At 38.5% G+C, this 23,902-nt stretch overlaps 1 protein-coding gene across 1 annotated transcript in view; it reads right to left on the bottom strand.

Annotated features, from left to right (window-relative positions):
- The window catches only part of LOC142354240 (integrin beta-3-like), a 402,746-nt gene that overhangs the window by 24,250 nt on the left and 354,594 nt on the right, over positions 1–23,902 (bottom strand). The window contains exon 16 of the mRNA XM_075406494.1: positions 20,884–21,119. Coding sequence (XP_075262609.1) covers positions 20,884–21,119 — 236 coding nt within the window. The remainder of the gene's footprint in view (positions 1–20,883; positions 21,120–23,902) is intronic.

The following is a 23,902-nucleotide window of genomic DNA, read 5'->3' as shown; positions in this document are numbered from 1 at the left end:
GTTTGCAACTCATGATGACAATTCATGCTAGCAACTCGTTGTCTCTGTTGTTGATGGTGCGAACAATATTCTCCTTTAGACCATCCCCTGACGTACTTACGGTGAAGGGGTTCTTGCTGAAAGCGATCGGGTGATCTTATTGTAATACTTTTCAGTGATCTTAAGATATGATGATGATGATCATAGAACAACGAAATCGGTTCCTGATATTATTTGATATCAACTTAATTCCTTGACATTATAAGCCTTTTTCATTTCACCTTTTTTTCATGCCTTCTCTTTTCAGATTAACCAGAATTGGAACAAGAACCTGCGTCTCTTTTCTTCACCTATTGATATTATTTACTTTTGGAAAAAGCTGATGTAATGTTGAATTAACAACTGACAGGGAAAGAAAAAGGTATCAATCATGATTAAGAATCAAATATACAACTGAAATATTTACCAAGGTAGAGTTATGTTTATTGAGAAGTGATTTGTAATCTAAACACTGATGAATTCAGAAGACGAGATTGTCAGAGCCTCATGCAAGCGCTGCCATTATAAATACGTCAATTCCTGCCGAAGAAATTTTCGCACAAACTGAAAACAACGTTAAGGGAAGAAATGTTAACGGTAATCTTATTGTGGCGTTTCGAGTGATGCAAAACTTTATTGCATGTACAACCAAAGTACCTTGCACCCTAATTAGGGCAAATTACGTTAAACGACACAATCTGCTCAGATTCTGCCAATTGAACATCTCTGAGTATAACAGTTATCGGAAATAGTTAATCGATCTCCAGATTCAAACAGAGAAACTTTTCGCATTTAACAGTCATCGAAAACATTTGGTTGGTGCCCAAACCCAAACAGAATAGTTTCATCAGCAATATCAGAATGTGTTTAACGCCCAAACACAAACGTTTACTTCGACTTCGGATTGCGATGTGCAAGTCAACTCTGCAATGTTCAAAAGAGGTAATCGACCGAAAGGTCGCCAAAGCCAAACGTTGCGCCATAATGCAACACTAAGAGCTAAATTGCTAGAACGCTATGCAGATTACGTGACGCTACGCAGGTTTCAGTCGGAAACCTGGAGTTTCAAACAAGAAACTCAGCTCTGATTCACAATGATTTGCAATAAACTGTTTTAATTTTTTGGTATTTAAATCAATTCATGTTCTTTTTGGTTAATTTGAAATCATATTAGCTTTTAAACCTTTCCAGAAAAGTAGTCAGAAGCATTTGGATAGCTTTCAAACCTTTCCAGAAGAGAAGTCAAGAGTATTTTGACAGCCTTTACACCTTTTCAGAAAAGAAGCCAGAAGCACTTGAACATTTCAGAAAAGAATAAGAAATGTTCAGTATAGTCAAAAGCTTTTTTAAGAACAGTTGTCAGAGGCAATTTGCCATCTCAGAAAAGTAATAGAAGTGTTGTATTATTAAATGATGATGCAAAGTAGTGCATAATGTACTTTCATTCTCGAATAAAATGGAAAGAGCGCCGAGTGGTACGTCGAATAACAATGAAAAAGAAACCGTTTAAAACTCGTACTTGGTACACTTATTACCAGCTAAGAGATTTTCAGAACTGAAGAATAATGATAGGTAACCGACATTTTAGTCTGAAAACAAACAGCCTAATTACCTAACTTTAGTTGTATTGCATCGCAACTAGGTGTTTGATAATTAACTATACGTAGGATTAACGGTTTGAAACTCATGGTGACAATTCAAGATAGCCAACTCGTTGTCTTTGTTGTTGATGGTCCGACCAAAATTCTCCTCTAGACCATCTCCCGACGTACTTACCATGAATGTTTCTCGCTGAACGCGATCGCGTGATCTTATTGTTGTAATTTTCCAGTGGTCACAAGATATGATGATGATGACCAAAGAACATCAATATCGGTTCCTGAATTTATTTGATATCCACATAAATCCTTAACATTTCAAGCCTTTTTTCATTTCACCTTATAAGTAAGTTACATTGAAGGAACTTAAGTATTCAATCATTCAGTTAAGACAAAGATCATTCCTTCGTTAGCACTGCCGACTCTGTTCAGATTAAGCAGAACTGGAACCAGAACCTTCGTCTCCTTGCGTTACCTACTGATATTATTTCCTTTTGGAAAAGTTTGATGTAAATTTGAATTCACAACTGACAGGGAGAGAAAAAGGTATCAAACATGATTAAGAATCAAATACACACAAAAGAAATATTTACCAAGGTAGAGTTAAGTTTATTGAAAATCGATTTGTAATCTAAACATTGTCCAATTCAGAAGACGAGATTGCTAGAGCCTCATGCAAACGCTGTCGTTATAAATACTTCAATTCCTGCTGATTAAATTATTTTTGTTCAAATTGAAAACAACGTTGAGGGAAGAAGAAATGTTAACGGTAATCATATTGAGGCGTTTCGAGTGATGCAAAACGTTATTGCTTGTACAAACAAAGTACGTTGGACCCTAATTAGGGCAGATTACGATAAACGACACATATCTGCTCAGATTCTGCCAATTGAACATCTCTGAGTATAACAGTTATCGGAAATAGTTTGCCGAAGTCCATATTCAAACAGAGAAACTTTTCGTGTTCAAGAGTAAACGAAAACAGTTTGGTGATGCCCAAACAGAACCGTTTCATCAGCAAATTCAGAAATTGTTGATCGCCCAAACACAAACGTTTACTTCGACTTGGGATTGCGATGTGCAAGTCAACTCCGCAATTTTGAAAGAGGCAATCGACCGAAACGGCCAAACTTGGAGCTTCAAACAAGCGAATCAGCTCTGATGCACAATGATTTGCAATAAACTTTTACTCTTTTGTTATTTTAACCAATTCAAATGTTCTTTTTTGGTTAAATTGAATTAATGTTATTAGCTTTTAAACCTTTCTAGAAAAGTAGTCAGAAGCATTCAAACATTTGGAAAAGTTAGAATTGTTGAGTAGAGTAAGAAGCTTTTTAAGAAAAGTAGTCAGCAGCAATTTGCCGTGCCAGAAAAGTAATAGAAGTGTTGTATTATTAAATGATGATGCAAAGTATTGCATAGTATAATTTCATTCTCGAATGAAATAGAAAGAGCGCCAACAGTGGTACGTCGAATAGCAATGAAAAACAAACCGTTTAAAACTCGTATTTGGTACACTTATTACTATCTAAGAGTTTTCCAGAACTGAAGAATAATGATAGGTAACCGAAATTTTAGGCTGAAAACAAACAGCCAAAATGCTTACCTTTAGTTGCATCGCAACTAGGTGTTTAATAATTAAATATACGTAGGCTTAACGTTTTTAAACTCATGGTGACAATTCATGCCAGCAACTCGTTGTCTCTGTTGTTGATGGTCCGACCAATATTCTCCTCTAGACCATCCCCTGACGTAATTACCATGAGTGGGTTCTCGCTGAAAGCGATCGCGTGATCTTATTGTTGTAATTTTCCAGTGATCATAAGATATGATGATGATGACCAAAGAACATCAATATCCGTTCCTGAATTTATCTGATATCAACATAAATCCTTAACATTTCAAGCCTTTTCATTTCACCTTATAAGTAAGTTATATTGAAGGAATTAAGTGTTCAATCATTCAGTTAAGACGAAGTTCATTCCTTCGTTAGCACTGCCGACTCTGTTCAGGTTAAGCAGAACCAGAACCAGCGTCTCTTTGCGTTACTTATTTATGTTATTTATTTTGGAAAAGGTTGATGAAAATTTGAAATAACAACTGACAAGGAAAGAAAAAAGTATGAATCATGATTAAGAATCAAATACACAATCGAAATATTTACCAAGGAAGAGTTAATTTTATTGAAAATCGATTTGTAATCTAAACAATGTCGAATTTCTAGTTTGCAATTCTGAGTATTCAAATGGGAGAAACTCGCCATCTGGTGTTTCTGCTAAAGCATTTGATGGAGGCGGTTTCTGTTTGTGGCTCCACTCTGAATAGAAGCGCCGAAGACGATGGTGGGATCCAAGCAACATCTGTCATATCTTCGACGTCTCGATTGTTGTTGATAAAAAAAAACTGGGATTTCATCAGTATCGTCAATTCCTGTCACCTCTGTTGGACTGACGAGCTCTATTTGGTTAAAATCTGGGCGTCATTTGGATCAGCATTTAATTCCCAACTTCCCGTTACTGCTGAGATAGTTGTCTCAGAAGACGATGTCGAAGATGAGGAAGTCCTGATGTCAGTTGTTCTCCTCAGAAGTTCTAGATGGGATTCAATGACTGGCGACGGCATAGTGGGGGATATTGTGGATTCTCCAATGTCAAAATAGCTTTCCGGGGTAAGCGATGGTGAGTATTCGAAGGGTTTTACTAAGGAATCTGTTGTGGGAAATATTGATGGGTATATTTGCTGCGACGTTTCTGGTACTACTAATCCAAGAGGCTCAACTACCAACTCTTATTTCGAAGGACTGCTGAACAGACCAACTCTACTAACTGTGATCTGGCTTTGCAGAGTTCGATGAGCTACTCTGAACCTCATTTGTGAACGGGTTCTTGTAGATTTGGTTTGAGACATGATTTTTTTCAATTTAATTGGAATTTATTGTTAATAATATCCTTTTCAACAAAAAAAAGTTGACTGCCAACTGATCGAGATAAATTTCCGCATGACATTCCAAATCGGTTATGATTCAACGTTAATTACTGTAAAATGATTTTTAAGCAACAAATAATTACGTAAACATTAAAAGGGCTAAAATCATTATTTTCTAACAACTGATTAAAGCACATTTGATCATATTATAGGTCTCAGGAAAATGATAGACTGATACATGCTAGGATTCATATAATAAGGACAAACCAAAACACATGAAAAAATAGACTAGTTAGTTCTTGAGTTAAAAATCAAATAAAAAAATGAAGTAGAAAAACAATTACATTTCGTTATTTAGCATAAAACGTTATCGCTATCCTCCTGCATAGATTAAAATGTACAGATATAGTTCAACGATTGGAAACAATAGCATAACAGACTAACGTCAGGCGAATTGCTCTCAAACGACCGACGAGGGGTTGGCTTCGTCAGTAGCTAGCCAGGGGGGGGGTGCACCGCGGGCTGATGGTGGGGGGGGGGGGGGGGGGCAACACTTGGTTGGGGGGGGGGGGGGGGCAACAGCGCGGTGGGGGTGGAGGCAATAGCGGGGGTGGGGGTCATCAGGGGGTGTCTCAACCTCTAATAACCGCCCTTCACATCATAAGTATAAGTCTCCAAAACAGTTTGAGCTGAAACAGAGCCAAAAGGCTCCAAGAGCACTTAATGCCCGCTGGGCGCTACCTGTTTATCCCGTTTTTGAGGACGAAAAGTCAAAAGCGTCACACGAAAAATCGGTCAAGCGAAAAATCGCATAAAAAAGACTGACAGGACTAATATATTTGCTTTAAATTTCTTTTGAGAGCAATTAAAAAAATTTTGCAACAAAAATGTCAAAAAAACTTTCGAGGAAGTAGTCAGTATATTTGTTTTGACTCTTGAACTGGTAACTGAAGAGTTGATTTATTAGAACTAAAAGTGAGAGTAGAAAACAACGAATTGGCGCTGAATTGATCAACTAGAGCGCTCTTTATGCTTGGATTCATTGATTGTCAGTGGTTTTAGCGCATTTATTCAATTGCATTTATAAAAATTATATATTGCATTTATAAAATTTGTGCACATTTTCAAATACTGAACGCCGCAAAATCATTCAATTATTAAAAAACGGAGAACAGGATGGGCAAAATTGAAACATTTTCATGCTCGAACTACTTGAATTTTCGCTCTTTTCTATTCTAGTTGTGACTGAAATCACTACTCTTTACTTCTCAATAACAACAGAAGGCCGAAAAAATTGAGCATAGCGTCTTAAAAACACAACCCGAAGAGTCCGGAGTAGACTTGCAATTAAAGTTTACTTTACACCCGCCAAACGTCGAATAATTAAAGCTATGAATTGTTTCCTTAATTTAACTAATTTTTAATTAACCAAATTGGGTGAGAAAAACTCGCAAAAAGCCGCATCTGAAAAATTGTCACAAGTTGCAAATCCAAACAACTTATTCTCAACAGATCTTCTACTACAGTGCTCTACATGATGACATCATGCATAATAGCATTGGTGAGAAAAACGGGAAACAGAAAAGCACAATCTGAAAAATGACATCATGCATAATAGCGCAGCAAAAAGATCTGAACAGATCTATGAAACCAGGGAGGGAGGTGAAGAATTAAAATGAATAGCAAAACAAATTGGACAAAATTATGGACAAGTAGAGAAAACCCAAATTTTGTAATAACACTTGTCTTCTGTCGCATTGACCGCCTTAATTATACTCCGAAAATCATTTTGCTTATTTGAATTAATAATGGATGATACAAGCGTTTCGTAAAATCGCTAACGGAGATTAAAGCGCTCAGTCGGAATTACCGGAAAACGCAAGAAGGTAATATTGTTGAAACATCGAAATTTTGTCAGCAAACTTTGGTCATATCCGGAAAAAATTCTCAGGTCGCAAGAAAGGAATGATTAATCAAACGGGCGAAAAAAATAACAGGGAAGATAAATTGTAATAAAGAAATAAGAAACTCCAGTTAAATATGACGCTCGTCTCGTGATGGAATGGGTGTTCTCCCGGGTGTTGGATGGGATGTGTCTTTTCTAAAATTTCCTTCTCTTCCCTTTTTACGAAAAAAATCTTCAAGAAGGAAATTTTAAATCATTTGTCTCTTTCGTTGGGCATCAGAATGTCGCATTCACCGCCTTAAGTATACTCCGAAAGTCATTTTGCTTATTTGAATTAATAATGGATGATACAAGCGTTTAAGATTAAAAAAATCAGTTCAGTTTTTCTAGTTTTTTGTGTTGAATTTCGACCGTTTTTCTTTGATTCCTTTAGTTTTGTCATTTCTTCTCTTAACCGTTGAAGGTATGTTTCGGGCGAAGATCCATAATAGTGCATAGTGCATAATGTTCTCTAATGAATTGGGCATCAATGATGTATTGATGAGATAGCAGTCCCCATTTGCAGGATTGCAAAGATAAGTATAGTAAGTCCATAAAATTAAAGACGATTCTTGGTTGAAAAATACAAACTTGGTAACGCATTAACAAAGAATCAAACTTCGAGGTAAATGAATAACTGACGTTACGCAAGAATATCAACCTAGAAAAATTTACGGATTTCAATGAACCTTTTTGCGAAGATAAAACGAAGTACGGGAGAATAAGAGGTTGAAAAACAATAATAAACCGATAAACGAAAAAAAACGGTAAAAATTTCCGCAAAACTACGGGTCCGCAGAAATTTAATGAGGAGGTCAAACTGTAGCTATCCGAACGAACGTTCTGAGGTGAGTAAGAGATTGCTATGGTGTAGCAATTTTTCTATCCGCAGAAAAGGCAGAATTTGAGTACAAACTGTCATGGAAAAAATCTTCTTTTCCTGATACCAGAACTTACAAAGAGTCGAACCTTGTGAATTAGTGTTCGAATCAATGATATAAAATAGTCAACTAGAACTTTGCTTAATCAACAGGTCGAATTTTTTCACCAACTGCTGTTCTTAGTTTAACGGATCTCACAATTTGGTCCGAACCAGGATATACTTCTATGACTTTGGCCAGTGGCCAAAGACCTCGAGGCAAGAAACCCTCTAAAACCCAAACAAGATCGTCTATCTTTTAATTGGGACAACCTTTAGTCCATTTGGAACGTTTATGCTGGTTTGGGAGATATTCTATAAGCAATCTCTTCCAGAAATGTTAGGCCAAGTGTTGTGAAGTTCACCAAGACTTTGAGATTGTAATCTTTCTCTCGGAAAAACACCAGGTGGAAAATTAACAGTGGGTCTGCCCAAAAGAAAATGGTCTGGTATTAGGGGAAGTGGATCATTATTGTCACTCGAAGTGTTTGTGAGGGGAAGAGAGTTCATGTTAGATTCTATTTCGCAAGTGAAGGTAGACAAAGTTTCACGTGTTAGTGTTCTTGATCCAATGACCTTGCACAAAGACAATTTGAACACTTGAATTAACCTTTCCCAACTACCACCAAAATGTGGTGCAAGAGGAGGATTAAACTTCCATTCAATTTCAATACCAAGAATATGGAGTTTTGAGGCAAACTCCTTCGATGCTCTTAGTGTTTCGATACATTTCTTTAGTTCCGAACAAGAGCTGACGAAAGATTTCCCGTTGTCGGAAAGAAATTTTCTTGGCTTTCCGCGGCGACTAATGAATATGCGGATGCAAGTCAATGTTGAGTCTGTAGACAAGTTTTCTGCTATCTCCAAGTGCACTGCTCTTACCACCAAGCAGGTAAGAGAAGTACGTAGCGTGTAGCGTTTCTGCTACATTGAGATACGGGGAAAGGACCAATGAATTCGAGTCCTGTCTTCGCCAAGACAAAGTGGTGCTCACTTGGTAACCGCTGGCATGGTAGATCAAACAGTTGAGGTTGCTGGATTTCCTGTATCATTCGCCGACAAAATGCATTGGCGGACTGTCTGCCTAACGACAGCTCGGCATTTCAAGATCCAAAAGTATTGTATAAGGAGGCAGCGCGTTTGTTCAACTCCTGAGTGAGCGTTAATGATGTGAAAATTCTTGATTGAGAAGCTTCAGAATTGGATTTAGACCATCCAGAATGATTGGGTGTCGGGCAGTTTCTAAAACCATTGCCTTGGACAACCGACATCTGGAGCGGAGCTGATCATTGTTGTCAACATACGGACAAAGGTCTTTCAAACGACTTGATGCTGAAATGTCCTTGCCTTTACGTAGATCAGATATTTCGTCTGCAAAGTTTTCAATCTGCGATACCTGGATAAGATACCTGTACGCAAAAGTATGAGAGAGCCAAATGTTTCCTTCGCTTCTTGCAAAGGTCGCGGAAAAAGAAGCAGTACGCACTCTTATCAACCGGTTCCAGTTGCTAAAACGTGCAATATCTATTATACACCCTTCAGTTGACCGTTTAGAGGCTTCCAGTGGTTGTATTTATAATACAAGTGGATGATGCTTCAAGAGATCTTGACAAGGCCATACTTTCTCTTCGGAGCAGAGATATGATGGTCCACTCAACCGACGAGAAGCTGCATTCATCTGTCGAACCTCATAGCCTTTTGAGCCGTCATCAGCGGGATTATCAGATGAAGCGATGTAGCGCCAACTGAGAGATGGAGAGACGTCGAGAATCTTTGCTATTCTATTGACAACGAAAATTCGATGCCGCATTTCTGAAGTTCTCAACCAACGGAGTACAGTTGTACTATCGGACCAAAAAAGTAATTTTTGGTTTCCAAGTTTTGCTGTTCTTTGATAAATTGAGCTAGTTGCGCGCCATACACTGTCGCTTGCAACTCCAGGTTTGGAATAGTCATCCTCTTGATCGGGGCTACTCTGGCTTTGCCCATCATGAACACTACATCCACAGTTTTATCAACGTACTCAATTCTTAGATAAGACACTGCTGATAGAGCATACTCGAAGCGTCTGTGAACGTGTGAAGAGCTGTTGACTGAATTTTCGTGTTTCTACGGAAGAGAGCACGTGGAATGCTGATATTCTGGTAAGATGGAAGTTCGTTTTTGAATTGAAGAAAGTCTGGGAACTGCTGAACGTCCAGAGGTGCGTCCCATTGTGGACCTTGATTCAAGCCGCTTGCAATATTTTTCTCACCCTGATTGTTAAAGGGGCTATAACGCCAAGGGGATCAAAAATTGAAGCGACGAACTTCAAACGTTTACTCTGTGTTGTGAATTGATCATTGGGGAACCTTTTGAAAAGCCTTTTCTCAATGATGTACTCTTCAGTGCTCGCGTTCCATGGTAAACCCAAAACTTTTTTCGGTTGAGCTGAAGACACATCGGGCTTCAAAAGGTTTTCGTTTGCGACGTTTTTCAAGAACTCGTCGGAATTGGAGTTCCACTTTGTGAGGTTGAAACCACTAAGTGAAAGACACTCTTTGGTACTGTTCATAACGTTTACAGCACTTTCAATGTTTGCTGTCGAGACATATAGGTCGTCCATGTAGATATTACGCTCCATGAAGTTTAACACTTGAGGAAAATTGTCCTGATTGTCACGTGCTGAACGACGAAGAGCGTAGGACGCTATGTATGGGGAAGATGTTGCGCCGAAGATATGTCTTGTGTATTTATACTCTTCGATTTTGCCATTGTGATTCCAGAGAAACCGAAGAAACGCACGATCAGACGGAGCAACTTTAAGTTGCATAAACATTTGCGCAATATCTGCTGAAATTGCCACTTGTTGCTCGCGGAATCTTAAGATGACTCCAAGATTACTCAAAAAATCAGGTTCTTCAAAAGGTTTGAATTCAAGGAATGACCTTGAAAAACACTGGATGCATTTGTGACTCTCCTGATTTTTCCGGTTTTGTCTTCATTTGAAACGGGATGATGAGGAAGATAAGAACATGCTGGTTCTTTGTCTGTAGCTGGATCAACTTTGACAAGATAACCATTTTGAAGATCTTTTTGGAGCGTCTCCTCATACTTGTTTTAAAGATCTGGTTTTGCTGAGAGCTTTTTGTTTAATTGCTTCAACTGTTTTTCTGCTAGCCATCTGTTGGGTAAATTGGCGTTTTCCTTCCCAAGAAGGTCTATTTCGTAGTCACCATCAGAAAATTTTGTAGTCGACTCAAGGATTTGCAGAGCGTTTTCATCATTTTTAGACATAGCCCTTGTTGATGAAGCTATACCGTAGTTCTCAATTTTCATCCACTGTTGTACTTTTGTGAAAAGTTCATTGTCTAGATGAAGATTAGAGTTGATTCGTGTTTTGAACAATGGATTCTGTTCGTCTGCTGTGACGCTAGTCTTACCTGCACATGTCCATCCTAGAGGAGTTTCTACAGCCCCGGGCGTTTTTCCGGCCTTAAATCACCTCACTGTAATGGATCAGTTCCAGATTGTCGATGCCGATGATTATTGAGACTTTATTGTCATCAACATTAGGAAACGAAATGTGATTGAGATGTTCAAACTTCTTGCAAAGCTTGTTCAGCTCATTAGTGTTAACAGGGTTCATATTCAAATCGGGAACTGCCAAGACTTCGTTTACAAGGATTGGTGCCTTATTGGACTGACAAGGTTTAATTTTTAAAGACACTGGAGAACATTCTATTTCTTTTATTGTGCGGCAGCCACTAATAGGCGTCTTGCCAAACGTGTTCATATTAATACCTAGAATCAGAGCTGCGGATTGGATGAGGAGGCTCTGGCAACTTCCGTTGTCGAGATAAGCATATGTCTTAAACGTTTTCTCCCCGTTAGACAGTTGAACTGGTAAGAAAGCACTTTGAACTGCGCCATGCAATTGAACCGATTTAACTGTTGAAGAGGGTCGTATTTCTTGATTTTTTGCAATGAAGCTTTCATGGAGCATTGTGTGGGGCTTTTTCCTGCAGTCTGCAGAGCGACAAACATTTTTTGATGTGCATTGTTGTACATGGTGACTAACAAAACAGTTGAAACATAGTTTTAATTTTTTCACGTGTTCTCGTCTCTTTAGTGGAGATAGATCTTGGAAATGAGAACATTTGTATAAATACGGACAGCTACCGCTATTTGGACAAACAACACCTTTTGCAGGGCTTGGTGGAAAGCTATTTGACGGCTTTGTGCGTTGATCCTGGTGTGATCTATTGGACCGACGATTGAATTGGTTTTGCTGGTTCGATTGCTTCCAAAGGTTGTTAGAGGCCTTTGAAGGAGTGCTTGGAGGTTGCGCTGATGCAGAAGAAGTGGGTAGATCTCCGCAAGCCTTTGCATAAATTAAAAGCCACTGCGAAAGCTCTTTCAGAGATGGTTGAAGTAAACTTCTTTCCAAAACGTGCTATTTCCATTCCAAGCGGACTGGTGTTGGAAGCTTGTTTAAGGCTTGTGTTGGAACTTATGTCATGGTTGAATCCAAGTTGCTGAAATGTGTCCACAAGGGTTAAAAGGAAAGCAGAGAACTGCGTATAACTGTCTGGGATTGTCAGGTTAGGGGGTCTAAATTGTGACAGTTTTTCGAGGAACGCATTGACAATCCTGTTCGGATTACCAAAATGTTCCTCCAGACGTGCTTAAGAGGGTGCGTAGAGAATGCCATTGCAGCCGTAGCCGTCAACCAGTGCTTTTGCTTCTCCAACCAGAAGCGACTGCAGATGAATCATTTTTTCTGCAGAGGACATTGGACAACGATCAATTGTTGCTTGAAACACACTGCACCACTTTAACCAACTTAGTGAATCTCCATCAGAATTTGTCGCCTGTCACTTCGGAACCGATTTCTGAAAACAAGAAGACATTGAGGTAGGAGTCTGTGGCCCAATATCAACTGTTGGAAATGTAAAGGATGTTTAAGAAGTTCTGATTGGCGGAGTCAAAGAAGAACTTTGAGCCGTCTGATGAGAAACATGGAATGAAAGAAATGCGCCGTCGATTTTTGCGGAAGTGGTATTGAAGCCATCAAAGGCCACTCCAGACAAGGCATGTTTGATGGTGCTGGTGCTTGATACGTCAGCAGATATGAGTTGTTGCGACAAATTTGCCGGCGGCAAAATTGTGTTTGAGTTTCCCATTAAGCTACTGGGTGCAGCATTGTCAGGGAAGGATCCACTGTAAAAACCGTATTCAGCGTGTGCTGAGAAAATGTTGGTCGTTAAGGATGGATCAGTATGAGCTGGATATCTGCTGTCGTCGAAGGTCACGCTCGGGATGTTATTTGTTTGGTTGCTTTGTGGCGCGGACACAAGTTCCCTTTGTATTTTCGGTATGCGGATGTAGTCTTCCGTATCTTGAATTTGCTCAAATGAGAGCATAGAGTTTCTGCGTCAGATGATGGTGCTTTGTCTAAAAGTTCTTGAATTGTAAATTCGTACTTCTCCTGAAGTTCCTTGATTTCAAGGAGAGTTACCTCGACTGTTCCTGAGTCCTCGCCGCAGTCAATGCCGGATGTAATAAATTTGATGCACGACTCGATTTCACTTTCGTACATCAACTTTAAGTTGGTCAGATGTTTTAATTGGGGATCTTCAGAGACCTGCTCGTGACTTTCGTTGTTGTCGTCTGAGTACTGTGTCTGCGAATTTGAGGAGATCATTGTTTGGTTATTACTTCCTGTAGATTGTCCAGTTCTAGTAAAAACCATTGAATTTCACCGGTCTAACAAAGACAGCTTCTTTCTTCAAAGCGCTATGAAACTTTGTCAGCAAGTCTGTTAGAAACTGCAAAACCTACTTAAAAACCTATATGATTGCCTAAAATCTACTAGATACCTACCTGAAACCTAACAGAAACCAAATAGAAAAACTAACTGAAAAAAGCCTAGCTGAATACCTAAAATCTACCAAATACTTACCTGGACCTACCTGAAACCTGCCTGAAACCTTTTTCAAGAACTCGTCCGAATTGTAGTTCCACTTTGTGAGGTTGAAACCACTAAGTGAAAGACACTCTTTGGTACTGTTCATAACGTTTACAGCACTTTCAACGTTTGCTGTCGAGACATATAGGTCGTCCATGTAGATATAACACTCCATAAAGTTTAACACTTGAGGAAATTTGTCCTGATTGTCACGTGCTGAACGACGAAGAGCGTAGGACGCTATGTAAGGGGAAAATGTTGCGCCGAAGATATGTCGTGTGTATTCATACTCTTCGATTTTGCCATTGTGATTCCAGAGAAACTGAAGAAACGCACGATCATAAGGAGCAACATTTGCGCAATATCTGCTGAAATTGCCACTTGTTATTCGCGGAATCTTAAGATGACTCCAAGATTACTCAACAAATCAGGTTCTTCAAAAGGTTTGAATTCAAGGATTGACCTTGAAAAACACTGGATGCATTTCTGACTCTCCTGATTTTTCCGGGTTTGTTTTCATTTGAAACGGGATGATGAGGAAGATAAGAACATGCTGGTTCTTTGTCTGTAGCTGGATCAACTTTGACAACATAACCATTTTGAAGATCTTTCTGGAGCGTCTCCTCATACTTATTTTGTAGATCTGGTTTTGTTGAGAGCTTTTTGTTTAATTGCTTTAACTGTTTTTCTGCTAGCCATCTGTTGTTAGGTAAATTGGTGTTTCCTTCCCAAGAAGATCTATTTCGTAGTCACCATCAGACAATTTTGTAGTCGACTCAAGGATTTGCAGAGCCCTTACATCAATTTTAGACATAGCCCTTTTTGATGAAGCTATACCGTAGTTCTCAATTTTCATCCACTGTTGTACTTTTGTGAAAAGTTCATTGTCTAGATGAAGATTAGAGTTGATTCGTGTTTTGAACAATGGATTCTGTTCGTCTGCTGTGACGCTAGTCTTACCTGCACATGTCCATCCTAGAGGAGTTTCTACAGCCCCGGGCGTTTTTCCGGCCTTAAATCACCTCACTGTAATGGATCAGTTCCAGATTGTCGATGCCGATGATTATTGAGACTTTATTGTCATCAACATTAGGAAACGAAATGTGATTGAGATGTTCAAACTTCTTGCAAAGCTTGTTCAGCTCATTAGTGTTAACAGGGTTCATATTCAAATCGGGAACTGCCAAGACTTCGTTTACAAGGATTGGTGCCTTATTGGACTGACAAGGTTTAATTTTTAAAGACACTGGAGAACATTCTATTTCTTTTATTGTGTGGCAGCCACTAATAGGCGTCTTGCCAAACGTGTTCATATTAATACCTAGAATCAGAGCAGCGGATTGAATGAGGAGGCTCTGGCAACTTCCGTTGTCGAGATAAGCATATGTCTTAAACGTTTTCTCCCCGTTAGACAGTTGAACTGGTAAGAAAGCACTTTGAACTGCGCCATGCAATTGAACCGATTTAACTGTTGAAGAGGGTCGTATTTCTTGATTTTTTGCAATGAAGCTTTCATGGAGCATTGTGTGGGGCTTTTTCCTGCAGTCTGCAGAGCGACAAACATTTTTTGATGTGCATTGTTGTACATGGTGACTACCAAAACAGTTGAAACATAGTTTTATTTTTTTCACGTGTTCTCGTCTCTCGAGTGGAGATAGATCTTGGAAATGAGAACATTTGTATAACTACGGACAGCTACCGCTATTTGGACAAACAACACCTTTTGCAGGGCTTGGTGGAAAGCTATTTGACGGCTTTGTGCGTTGATCCTGGTGTGATCTATTGGACGGACGATTGAATTGGTTTTGCTGGTTCGATTGCTTCCAAAGGTTGTTAGAGGCCTTTGAAGGAGTGCTTGGAGGTTGCGCTGATGCAGAAGAAGTGGGTAGATCTCCGCAAGCCTTTGCATAAATTAAAAGCCACTGCGAAAGCTCTTTCAGAGATGGTTGAAGTAAACTTTTTTCCAAAACGTGCTTATTCCATTCCAAGCGGACTGGTGTTGGAAGCTTGTTTAAGGCTTGGTTGACATTCGTAGTGCAACTTATGTCATGGCTGAATCCAAGTTGCTGAAATGTGTCCACAAGGGTTAAAAGGAAAGCAGAGAACTGCGTACAACTGTCTGGGATTGTCAGGTTAGGGGGTCTAAATTGTGACAGTTTTTCGAGGAAGGCATTGACAATCCTGTTCGGATTACCAAAATGTTCCTCCAGACGTGCTTAAGAGGGTGCGTACAGAATGCCATTGCAGCCGTAGCCGTCAACCAGTGCTTTTGCTTCTCCAATCAGAAGCGACTGCAGATGAATCATTTTTTCTGCAGAGGACATTGGACAACGATCAATTGTTGCTTGAAACACACTGCACCACTTTAACCAACTTAGTGGATCTCCATCAGATTTTGTCGCCTGTAACTTCGGAACCGATTTCTGAAAACAAGAAGACATTGAGGTAGGAGTCTGTGGCCCAATATCAACTGTTGGAAATGTAAAGGATGGTTGCGAAGTTCTGATTGGCGGAGTCAAAAGAAGAACTTTGAGCCGTCTGATGAGAAACATGGAATGAAGGAAATGCGCCGTCGATTTTTGCGGAAGTGGTATTGAAGCCATCAAAGGCCACTCCAGACAAGGCATTGTTGGTGGTGCTGGTGCTTGATACGTCAGCAGATTTGAGTTGTTGCGACAAATTTGCCGGTGGCAAAATTGTGTTTGAATTTCCCAAGCTACTGAGTGCAGCATTGTTAGGGAAGGATCCACTGTAAGAACCGTATTCAGCGGGTGCTGAGAAAATGTTGGTCGTTAAGGATGGGTCAGTATGAGCTGGATATCTGCTGTCGTCAAAGGTCACGATCGGGATGTTATTTATTTGGTTGCTTTGTGGCGCGGACACAAGTTCCTTTTTGTATTTTCGGTATGCGGATGTAGTCTTCCGTATCTTGAATTTGCTCAAATGAGAGCATAGAGTTTCTGCGTCAGATGATGGTGCTTTGTCTAAAAGTTCTTGAATTGTAAATTCGTACTTCTCCTGAAGTTCCTTGATTTCAAGGAGAGTTACCTCGACTGTTCCTGAGTCCTCGCCGCAGTCAATGCCGGATGTAATAAATTCGATGCACGACTCGATTTCACTTTCGTACATCAACTTTAAGTTGGTCAGATGTTTTAATTGGGGATCTTCAGAGACCTGCTCGTGACTTTCGTTGTTGTCGTCTGAGTACTGTGTCTGCGAATTTGAGGAGATCATTGTTTGGTTATTACTTCCTGTAGATTTTCCAGTTCTCGTAAAAACCATTGAATTTCACCGGTCTAACAAAGACAGCTTCTTTCTTCGAAGCGCTATGAAACTTTGTCAGCAAGTCTGTTAGAAACTGCAAAAGCTACCTAGAAACCTATCTGATTGCCTAAAATCTACTAGATACCTACCTGAAACCTAACCAGAAACCAAATAGAAAAACTACCTGAAAAAAGCCTAGCTGAATACCTAAAATCTAGCAAATATTTACCTGGACCTACCTGAAACCTGCCTGAAACCTACTCACTAACCTACCCAATACCACTGAATTCTACCTGATACCACCAGAGGAACCTACCTGGAAACCTAACCGAATACTTAAGAAAACCTATATGCCTACCTGGAACCTACCTGATATTTATTCAATAATCTACCGGATTCAACTGAAACCTACCTGATACCACCAAGGAAAGCTACCTGAAAAAACCAAAACCTACATGAATACCTTATCAATACCGACTCTACATACCATTTGGAGAAAATATATATATCAGAATTAGGTCGTTATTTTTCCGGACATAAAACAAAGAGAACGCTGTTGAAAAACGTGTTTTGTACGCTCGTGTGCTACCCTTGTTTCGTAAAATCGCTAACGTAGATTAAAGCGCTCGGTCGGAATTACCGGAAAACGCAAGAAGGTAATATTGTTGAAACATCGAAATTTTGTCAGCAAACTTTGGTCATATCCGGAAAAAATTCTCAGGTCGCAAGAAAGGAATGATTAATCAAACGGGCGAAAAAAATAACAGGGAAGATAAATTGTAATAAAGAAATAAGAAACTCCAGTTAAATATGACGCTCGTCTCGTGATGGAATGGGTGTTCTCCCGGGTGTTGGATGGGATGTGTCTTTTCTAAAATTTCCTTCTCTTCCCTTTTTACGAAAAAAATCTTCAAGAAGGAAATTTTAAATCATTTGTCTCTTTCGTTGGGCATCAGAATGTCGCATTCACCGCCTTAAGTATACTCCGAAAGTCATTTTGCTTATTTGAATTAATAATGGATGATACAAGCGTTTAAGATTAAAAAAATCAGTTCAGTTTTTCTAGTTTTTTGTGTTGAATTTCGACCGTTTTTCTTTGATTCCTTTAGTTTTGTCATTTCTTCTCTTAACCGTTGAAGGTATGTTTCGGGCGAAGATCCATAATAGTGCATAGTGCATAATGTTCTCTAATGAATTTGGCATCAATGATGTATTGATGACATCTTCAATCAGTGACTGACTGCAAATACAACCACTTAACAACAGAGAACACAAAAATGAACTAACATAAATAACGAACGTCGGATGAATGACTCGAACGACAGGCGAGGCGGGGGGCATTTTAATATTCCGACCCCTCTTGAGGGGGAAGAAACTATATACCCAATTGAGTTTTTTTTTGTTCAGACAATTTTGGCCGATCGATAAATTCATCGTAGAGAGTTGAGACTGGTATCTTTAGAAAGCTTGTCCAGCGTAGAATATGGAAATAAAAAGAGTTTTTTAATTTTTATTTTTTACAAGGAGTTATCGAGATTTAAATTTTGAGAAAATAGTGAATTTTGGTTGAGATTTTATTCAAATTTTCCGGAAATTTTGACTAAAACTTCGCCAATTCTGCTAAAATTTCTTAATTTTTTAAGAAAGTGTTGTTGATTTTTGTTTGTAAAGATGAAAAAATTATTGTAGGCTATTTTTATTAATTTTTTTGTCAAAAATTCTTGCTAAATATTTCAATATTAAGTCTTTCATCAAAAACAGCACCAAATAAGTTTCCTTAGTCCAGTTTGATTAAATTTACAGGAAGTACAGACCCAAACACCACAAACACAATCTTTGTTGATTCAAAAGGGGCTTTTTCTACTTCAAATTCCGCTGAGAGTGCTCTGTAAATAAAATTTTGCCGTTTTGTGCTAAACTTATTCGTTGATTATCAAAAAACGTAGCATCTTTTGATTTTTAACTAACAAAGTATCAATATATATAACATTCGAAAAAAGAAGTGTTCCTAATGGACAAACAGCACTAGCAGGGCTAGTTTTGGACCAATCATGGACTAGTATAATCCAAAAATAATTCGGATTTTGTTCAGTCGGTCTTTTTTCTAAAAAAAACTCGATATTTTCTACATTAATTAAATAACAGAACATTTCAATCAAAAGCTAACTAATGATAGGTCCAATTGGCTTCCTAACTAGCTACACATTATTGTATCTAAATGATTACTTGAAAGCTTATGGTCGTTTTGACTTTTAAAAGCATTTGATTTTTAAATAAATAATGACTTATTGAACTTTGCCTCTATGTTTCTCTTAATTTGGTCAACTTGTAGCTTATTGTCAGCAATGAAAGATTGTTTCTTCTTTCCATTGAAATCAAACTCAATCTTTATTGCGGTTTTACGCCTTAAGTTTTGGTTTTCTGGCTTTGATACTATATTACATTTTTTAATTTTTAGGTATTTGCCCATTTTTCACGTCTTCTAGTTTTGTCACATTATCACCTTATTGACAGTTCATATATCACATAATTGTCTTTCAAAATAAGGCACAATTGATATTAATATCCTTCAAGATATAGGTTATGATTTCAACGGCTTCGACACTACTTTGTCGAAGATTTTAGAATTTTTAAATTTACTTTAACTGTCGCTTTTACTTTGTTTTTTCAGTCGTATGAATCAATTTCCAGCACAATGACAAAGTTTCGTTGGCTTTTCATGGAAGAATAGATGAGCCGATATTCTGATATTAGTAGATAGCTGATGGCTTTCATGACTCTGAAAACGATTTTTTACAAATTAAAAAAAACACTTTTTAACTTCGCAATTTTGCTCCTTTTGTTTTCTGTTTGTTATCTAGTCCCGATAATTACAGGACTGTACGCCTTTTATCAGCCAGCAATCACTCTAATGATTTTTTGATAACCTAATGTATTGACTTAATGAACGGGCTTTATCGGTCTATCCCATTTCTTTTGATTTTGCTCTTCTAACATTGACCGTATTAACATTACGTAAATCAATGCATGCAAGAACTCAGAATCCATTCAGTTTAAACAGTGATTACGGTCTGTCTGAAGTCAACCGAGAAAATCGTGACTTATGTAAAACGGAAAACCTGATCAAAAGGTAACGCGAATTTAAAAAAACATAGCAGGACAAGTTCTGACATACAATTCAAAGAATTTTCATTGACTAAACAAAAAAAACTAGACGTAGAACGGACTATGGTAGAATTGGGAAAACCATCTCTAAAAAAATCACTTAAAAATAACTGAAAATCAATGTCGAAATGCCGCATGTTAACAAACGACTAGCGAGAAATGAAAATTTGGTTCAAACAAAAAACAAGCCCTCGAAAGAAACCGTGAATGGAAACCGTTAGGAAAACCATTTAAAAAACCCCATCCAAGAAATCGAAAAAAAAACATTAGACATCATAAGTGGATATTGCCGCATTTGAACAAAAAAACCACTAGCGAGAAAGCGAATTTTTGATCAAACATCGTATTCTCACTCTACTTTAAAATTAGAGTGAAAAAATTTTACTCCACAAAACCACTCGCTTTTTTGCTCGACTTTCTGTTTGAGCGTGACCAAAATCACTACTCCAATTGGACTTCAAAAATCATGAAAATGTGTGAACAGATCTTTAAAAAAGACAGCGCCCCAATACAATTCAAATTCTTTGAATTGTAAAAAAGGGAACGCCTAAATAACAGCCGTTTGAGAGGCGGACGGCGGCTATTAAACAAACTAGCTTCAACAAAACTTCAACAAAAACCTTGACAAAAACTAATTGAAGGATAAAAAAACTGAAAAGAAAGCGTCTGAAAAGGCTACGAAAACTAAGAAAAACGTCTGAAAGTGTAAAAATTCAGAAATATATCAGTACTTCATCAACAGTCTAATAGTTTTTATGGACAAAAAAGCGTGCGAATGTACAGTTACGGGTTAATGTAGTTGATGAAAACTACTTTGGCTGAAAAAGCTTAGAGTTGAGAAAATATGTCACTATTCCTCTTTTTCGAGTCTACACGATGAAATCTGTAGTAGATTTGTTATCACCTCGCAGCTCTTAAAGATAGTACCACATGAAAAGCGTGCTGAAAAGATGAGGCCGGTTATCAAAACACGTTACAGAGTAATAAAACAGAATGCACGTTTGGTGGATTGCAAATATACATACCAATTAGGACACTTGATCGGGAGGGGGGGGGGGGGGGGGTGGTGTTAGATGTTGCGCTAAGTTGCTGTGCTTACACGTATCTCCAATATGCTAGCCATGTTCACGTGGAACTCATATCGGCAATCGTCATATTCCACTTCGCATTTCTCCCATGTCTCATCGCTCAACTCGGTGAAATTGAACTTTTCTTGGAACTGGCACTTGTTTCCTGTATATATACCCAGTTTGCAAAGCGCTGCATGTGTATATCGGTCTGAAGAGCAGAGCTCCACTTTGCACTGTGGATCGTTACAAAACTCACAGAAATCGCCTAAAAAACAAACACGATTCGCTTAGCTTTTTTCCCAAAACTTCTCATCACTCACACACACGCACGCACGCACACACACACACACACACACACACACTCACACACACACCAACACACACGCATGCACGCACACACATGCAAAAAAACACACAAACTCTAAGAAGCGCTCTTCACGACTTAAATTTTTGTCTCAAAAACAATTTCGGTGAATCGAATCCTTAAAGTCTAATGAGACGAAAGGCTCTAAGACAAATTATTACCCTCCGGGCGTTACCTGCTTATCCTAGTTCTGAAAACGGAAAGTCAAAAGGGTCTGCCGAAAAATTGCATAACATAGCCTGCAGAATACCGGAAACGACTAAAAGATTCGTACAATATAATCTCTGAATAAGAAATATCAACAAGAAGCAGTCGGTATTCTGCCTAAACTATAAACATAGCCGGTAGATCGCCGAAAATATCCGCCGTTAACGCGCTTGATGCACATCGGGACAGAAACAAAAAAACATAGCTGGCAGACTGCCAGAAAATAGCCGCAATAGCTTCGTAGATCTGCAGTCTAAAAAAACAGTAAAACAGACACCAAAACAATTCGTCTTTTGATTGAAGGCTGATATGTTATATATTGAATAAAAATCTGTATAAGTTTTTGCTGCCTCTATTAGCTGCTCTCAAATAACCTTCATTTAGAGTGACAAACACCCATTTGACCTTATCTCTTTGAATTAAAGTAAATAAAAGTCAATTTCAAAGTGAGGAAGTCAATTTGGAGAATGAGGTGAGTCAAGTGTGACCAAAAACTTAATCACGCGAACTAACAAAAACTCGCTCCCATAAAAGCGAAAAATGACGTCACGCACGCACTTCAGTTGAAAATGCATGAACAAATGAAAAAAAGCAGATTTGAAGTGCTTGTGACGTCATATGGTCGTAATAAAAATCGCGACGACGAAATTAAAAACATACCCGGCAGATTGCCGGAAAATAGCCGCCGTTGATTCCAATAAGCATGACTGGGATTGAACGAATAGAATATATTGAAAAAAAAAAGATTTTTGTACAAAAATATTTTTTAAGTCCGATTTATTTTGATGGCATTTCGTAGTTGAACATACTTCTGTTTCTTAGAGAGAGGCTACAGGGGCTACTATCAACACCAATAAGCATTAGAGGTGGTAACTAAGACTTATAGGAACGACGTTCAAATAGCGGGCATCTAAAATTGGGCTTTATGGGTTTATCCCGTTTCTATTTCTGACTTCAATTTTTTATACCGACTCTGTTCATTTTGAATTGCTTTGCTTAGCAACTGATGTTCAAATTCACTTTTAGCAGAATGAGAGAAGAGAGAAACTAGCCTAGAGAAGTCAAAAAGATTTCACGCAAAATGTCGAAAAAGCGGCAAAATGGTAAAGCGAAAAAAAGTTTGACGAAGTAAAAAAAAATACGAGCGCAATAATAGCCGGCTGAGAAGATGAGGGCGGCTATTAAAAAAAACCAAGAGAAGGCCAATAATAGGCCCCAGCTATCGCTGTGCGGCTATTAAAAAGAAGAGATAAATTGACCGAATTTTTTTTCTATTTTTTTCAGTGTCGAAAAGTGTTCTATTTGGCGTTCAGTTTTAGTTGGAGTCCAAAACCACTTAATTCAGCTTCTAAACTGAGAGCTAAAAAGCTTATTACCAATGTCAGCTAGCAAACTTTGATAACCAAATTCTTAACAACTTAATGACCGGGCTTTATCGGTTTATCCCGTCTCTTTTGATTTTGATCTTTTGACTTTGACAGTATTCACCGCATCGCGTAACTGAATGCGTAAGAAACTAAAATCCATTCAGTGAAACGAGTGAAGTAAGTCTGAAGTCAAACGTGCAAATTATGACTTACGTAAAACGTGATCAAAAGGTAAAGCGAATTAAAAAAGGAGAGCGCCTAAACAATAGCCGTTGAGAAGCGGCTGACGGCGGCTAATAAACATCAAAAAAGAAAAAATTGCCACTTAAAACATTTTTTCGCGACAGAATTTAATGGTGTAGTCAGTTGAGGAGTGGCGGTGGTTAGATAGGTGGCGAGGGGGTTGGTATAAAGGTGGGAGGTAGGTAGGTAGGTGGAGGTTACGATCGGCTGCGTATGAGGTGCGGAGAGGGGTAGGCCGGTGAAGGTGTAGGTATCTGGGGTGTAGGCAGGTGGGTGATGCCGGGTGTCTGTACTTTGGATAGGGTGGAGGGACTGTTATGAAAAAACTTCTCAAAACGACCTTTCGCTTGAACATTACCAGCAATTACTAGACATTGTATTAGCAGCTTTGCTACGGGGTTAGAATCTATTGTCCGGGAACAGAAGTTCGCACTCTAACACAGACGCCATAAAACAATACTAAAAGTTTAAGTCATGAACAAACTTGCTTCAGCTTAAAAATATAGTCTATAGAATAACCGAAACGCCTCGAAGAGTCCTGCAACTCAATTTCTAAATGAACTAAATCAAAAATATAAAACAAAAATGAGAAATTAAACAAACTTGTTATGAAATAATACAGATACAATGCATTTATGCGTTCAGTTAAATAAGGGGAGGTTTTTGGGGCATGGTGGTAGGTTGCTGGGTTGGGGACGGGGATAGATAAATGGGGGAGTTGTTTGGTAATGGTCCAATATTCGAAACCAGAAATCAACGTTCAAAAACAGCAGTCAATTTTCGAAAAGCAAGAAATCGAAGTTCAACAAACTTGTATCAGCTGAAAAAGCTATACAATACAAAACTCCTCGAGATGCAAAACGACAA

Source organism: Convolutriloba macropyga, chromosome 15 (assembly GCF_964194025.1).
Source record: "Convolutriloba macropyga chromosome 15, txConMacr16.3, whole genome shotgun sequence".
Classification (NCBI taxonomy): domain Eukaryota; kingdom Metazoa; phylum Xenacoelomorpha; order Acoela; family Convolutidae; genus Convolutriloba; species Convolutriloba macropyga.
Note: the sequence above shows the minus strand (reverse complement) of the source record. Positions and strands in the feature narration are given on the sequence as shown.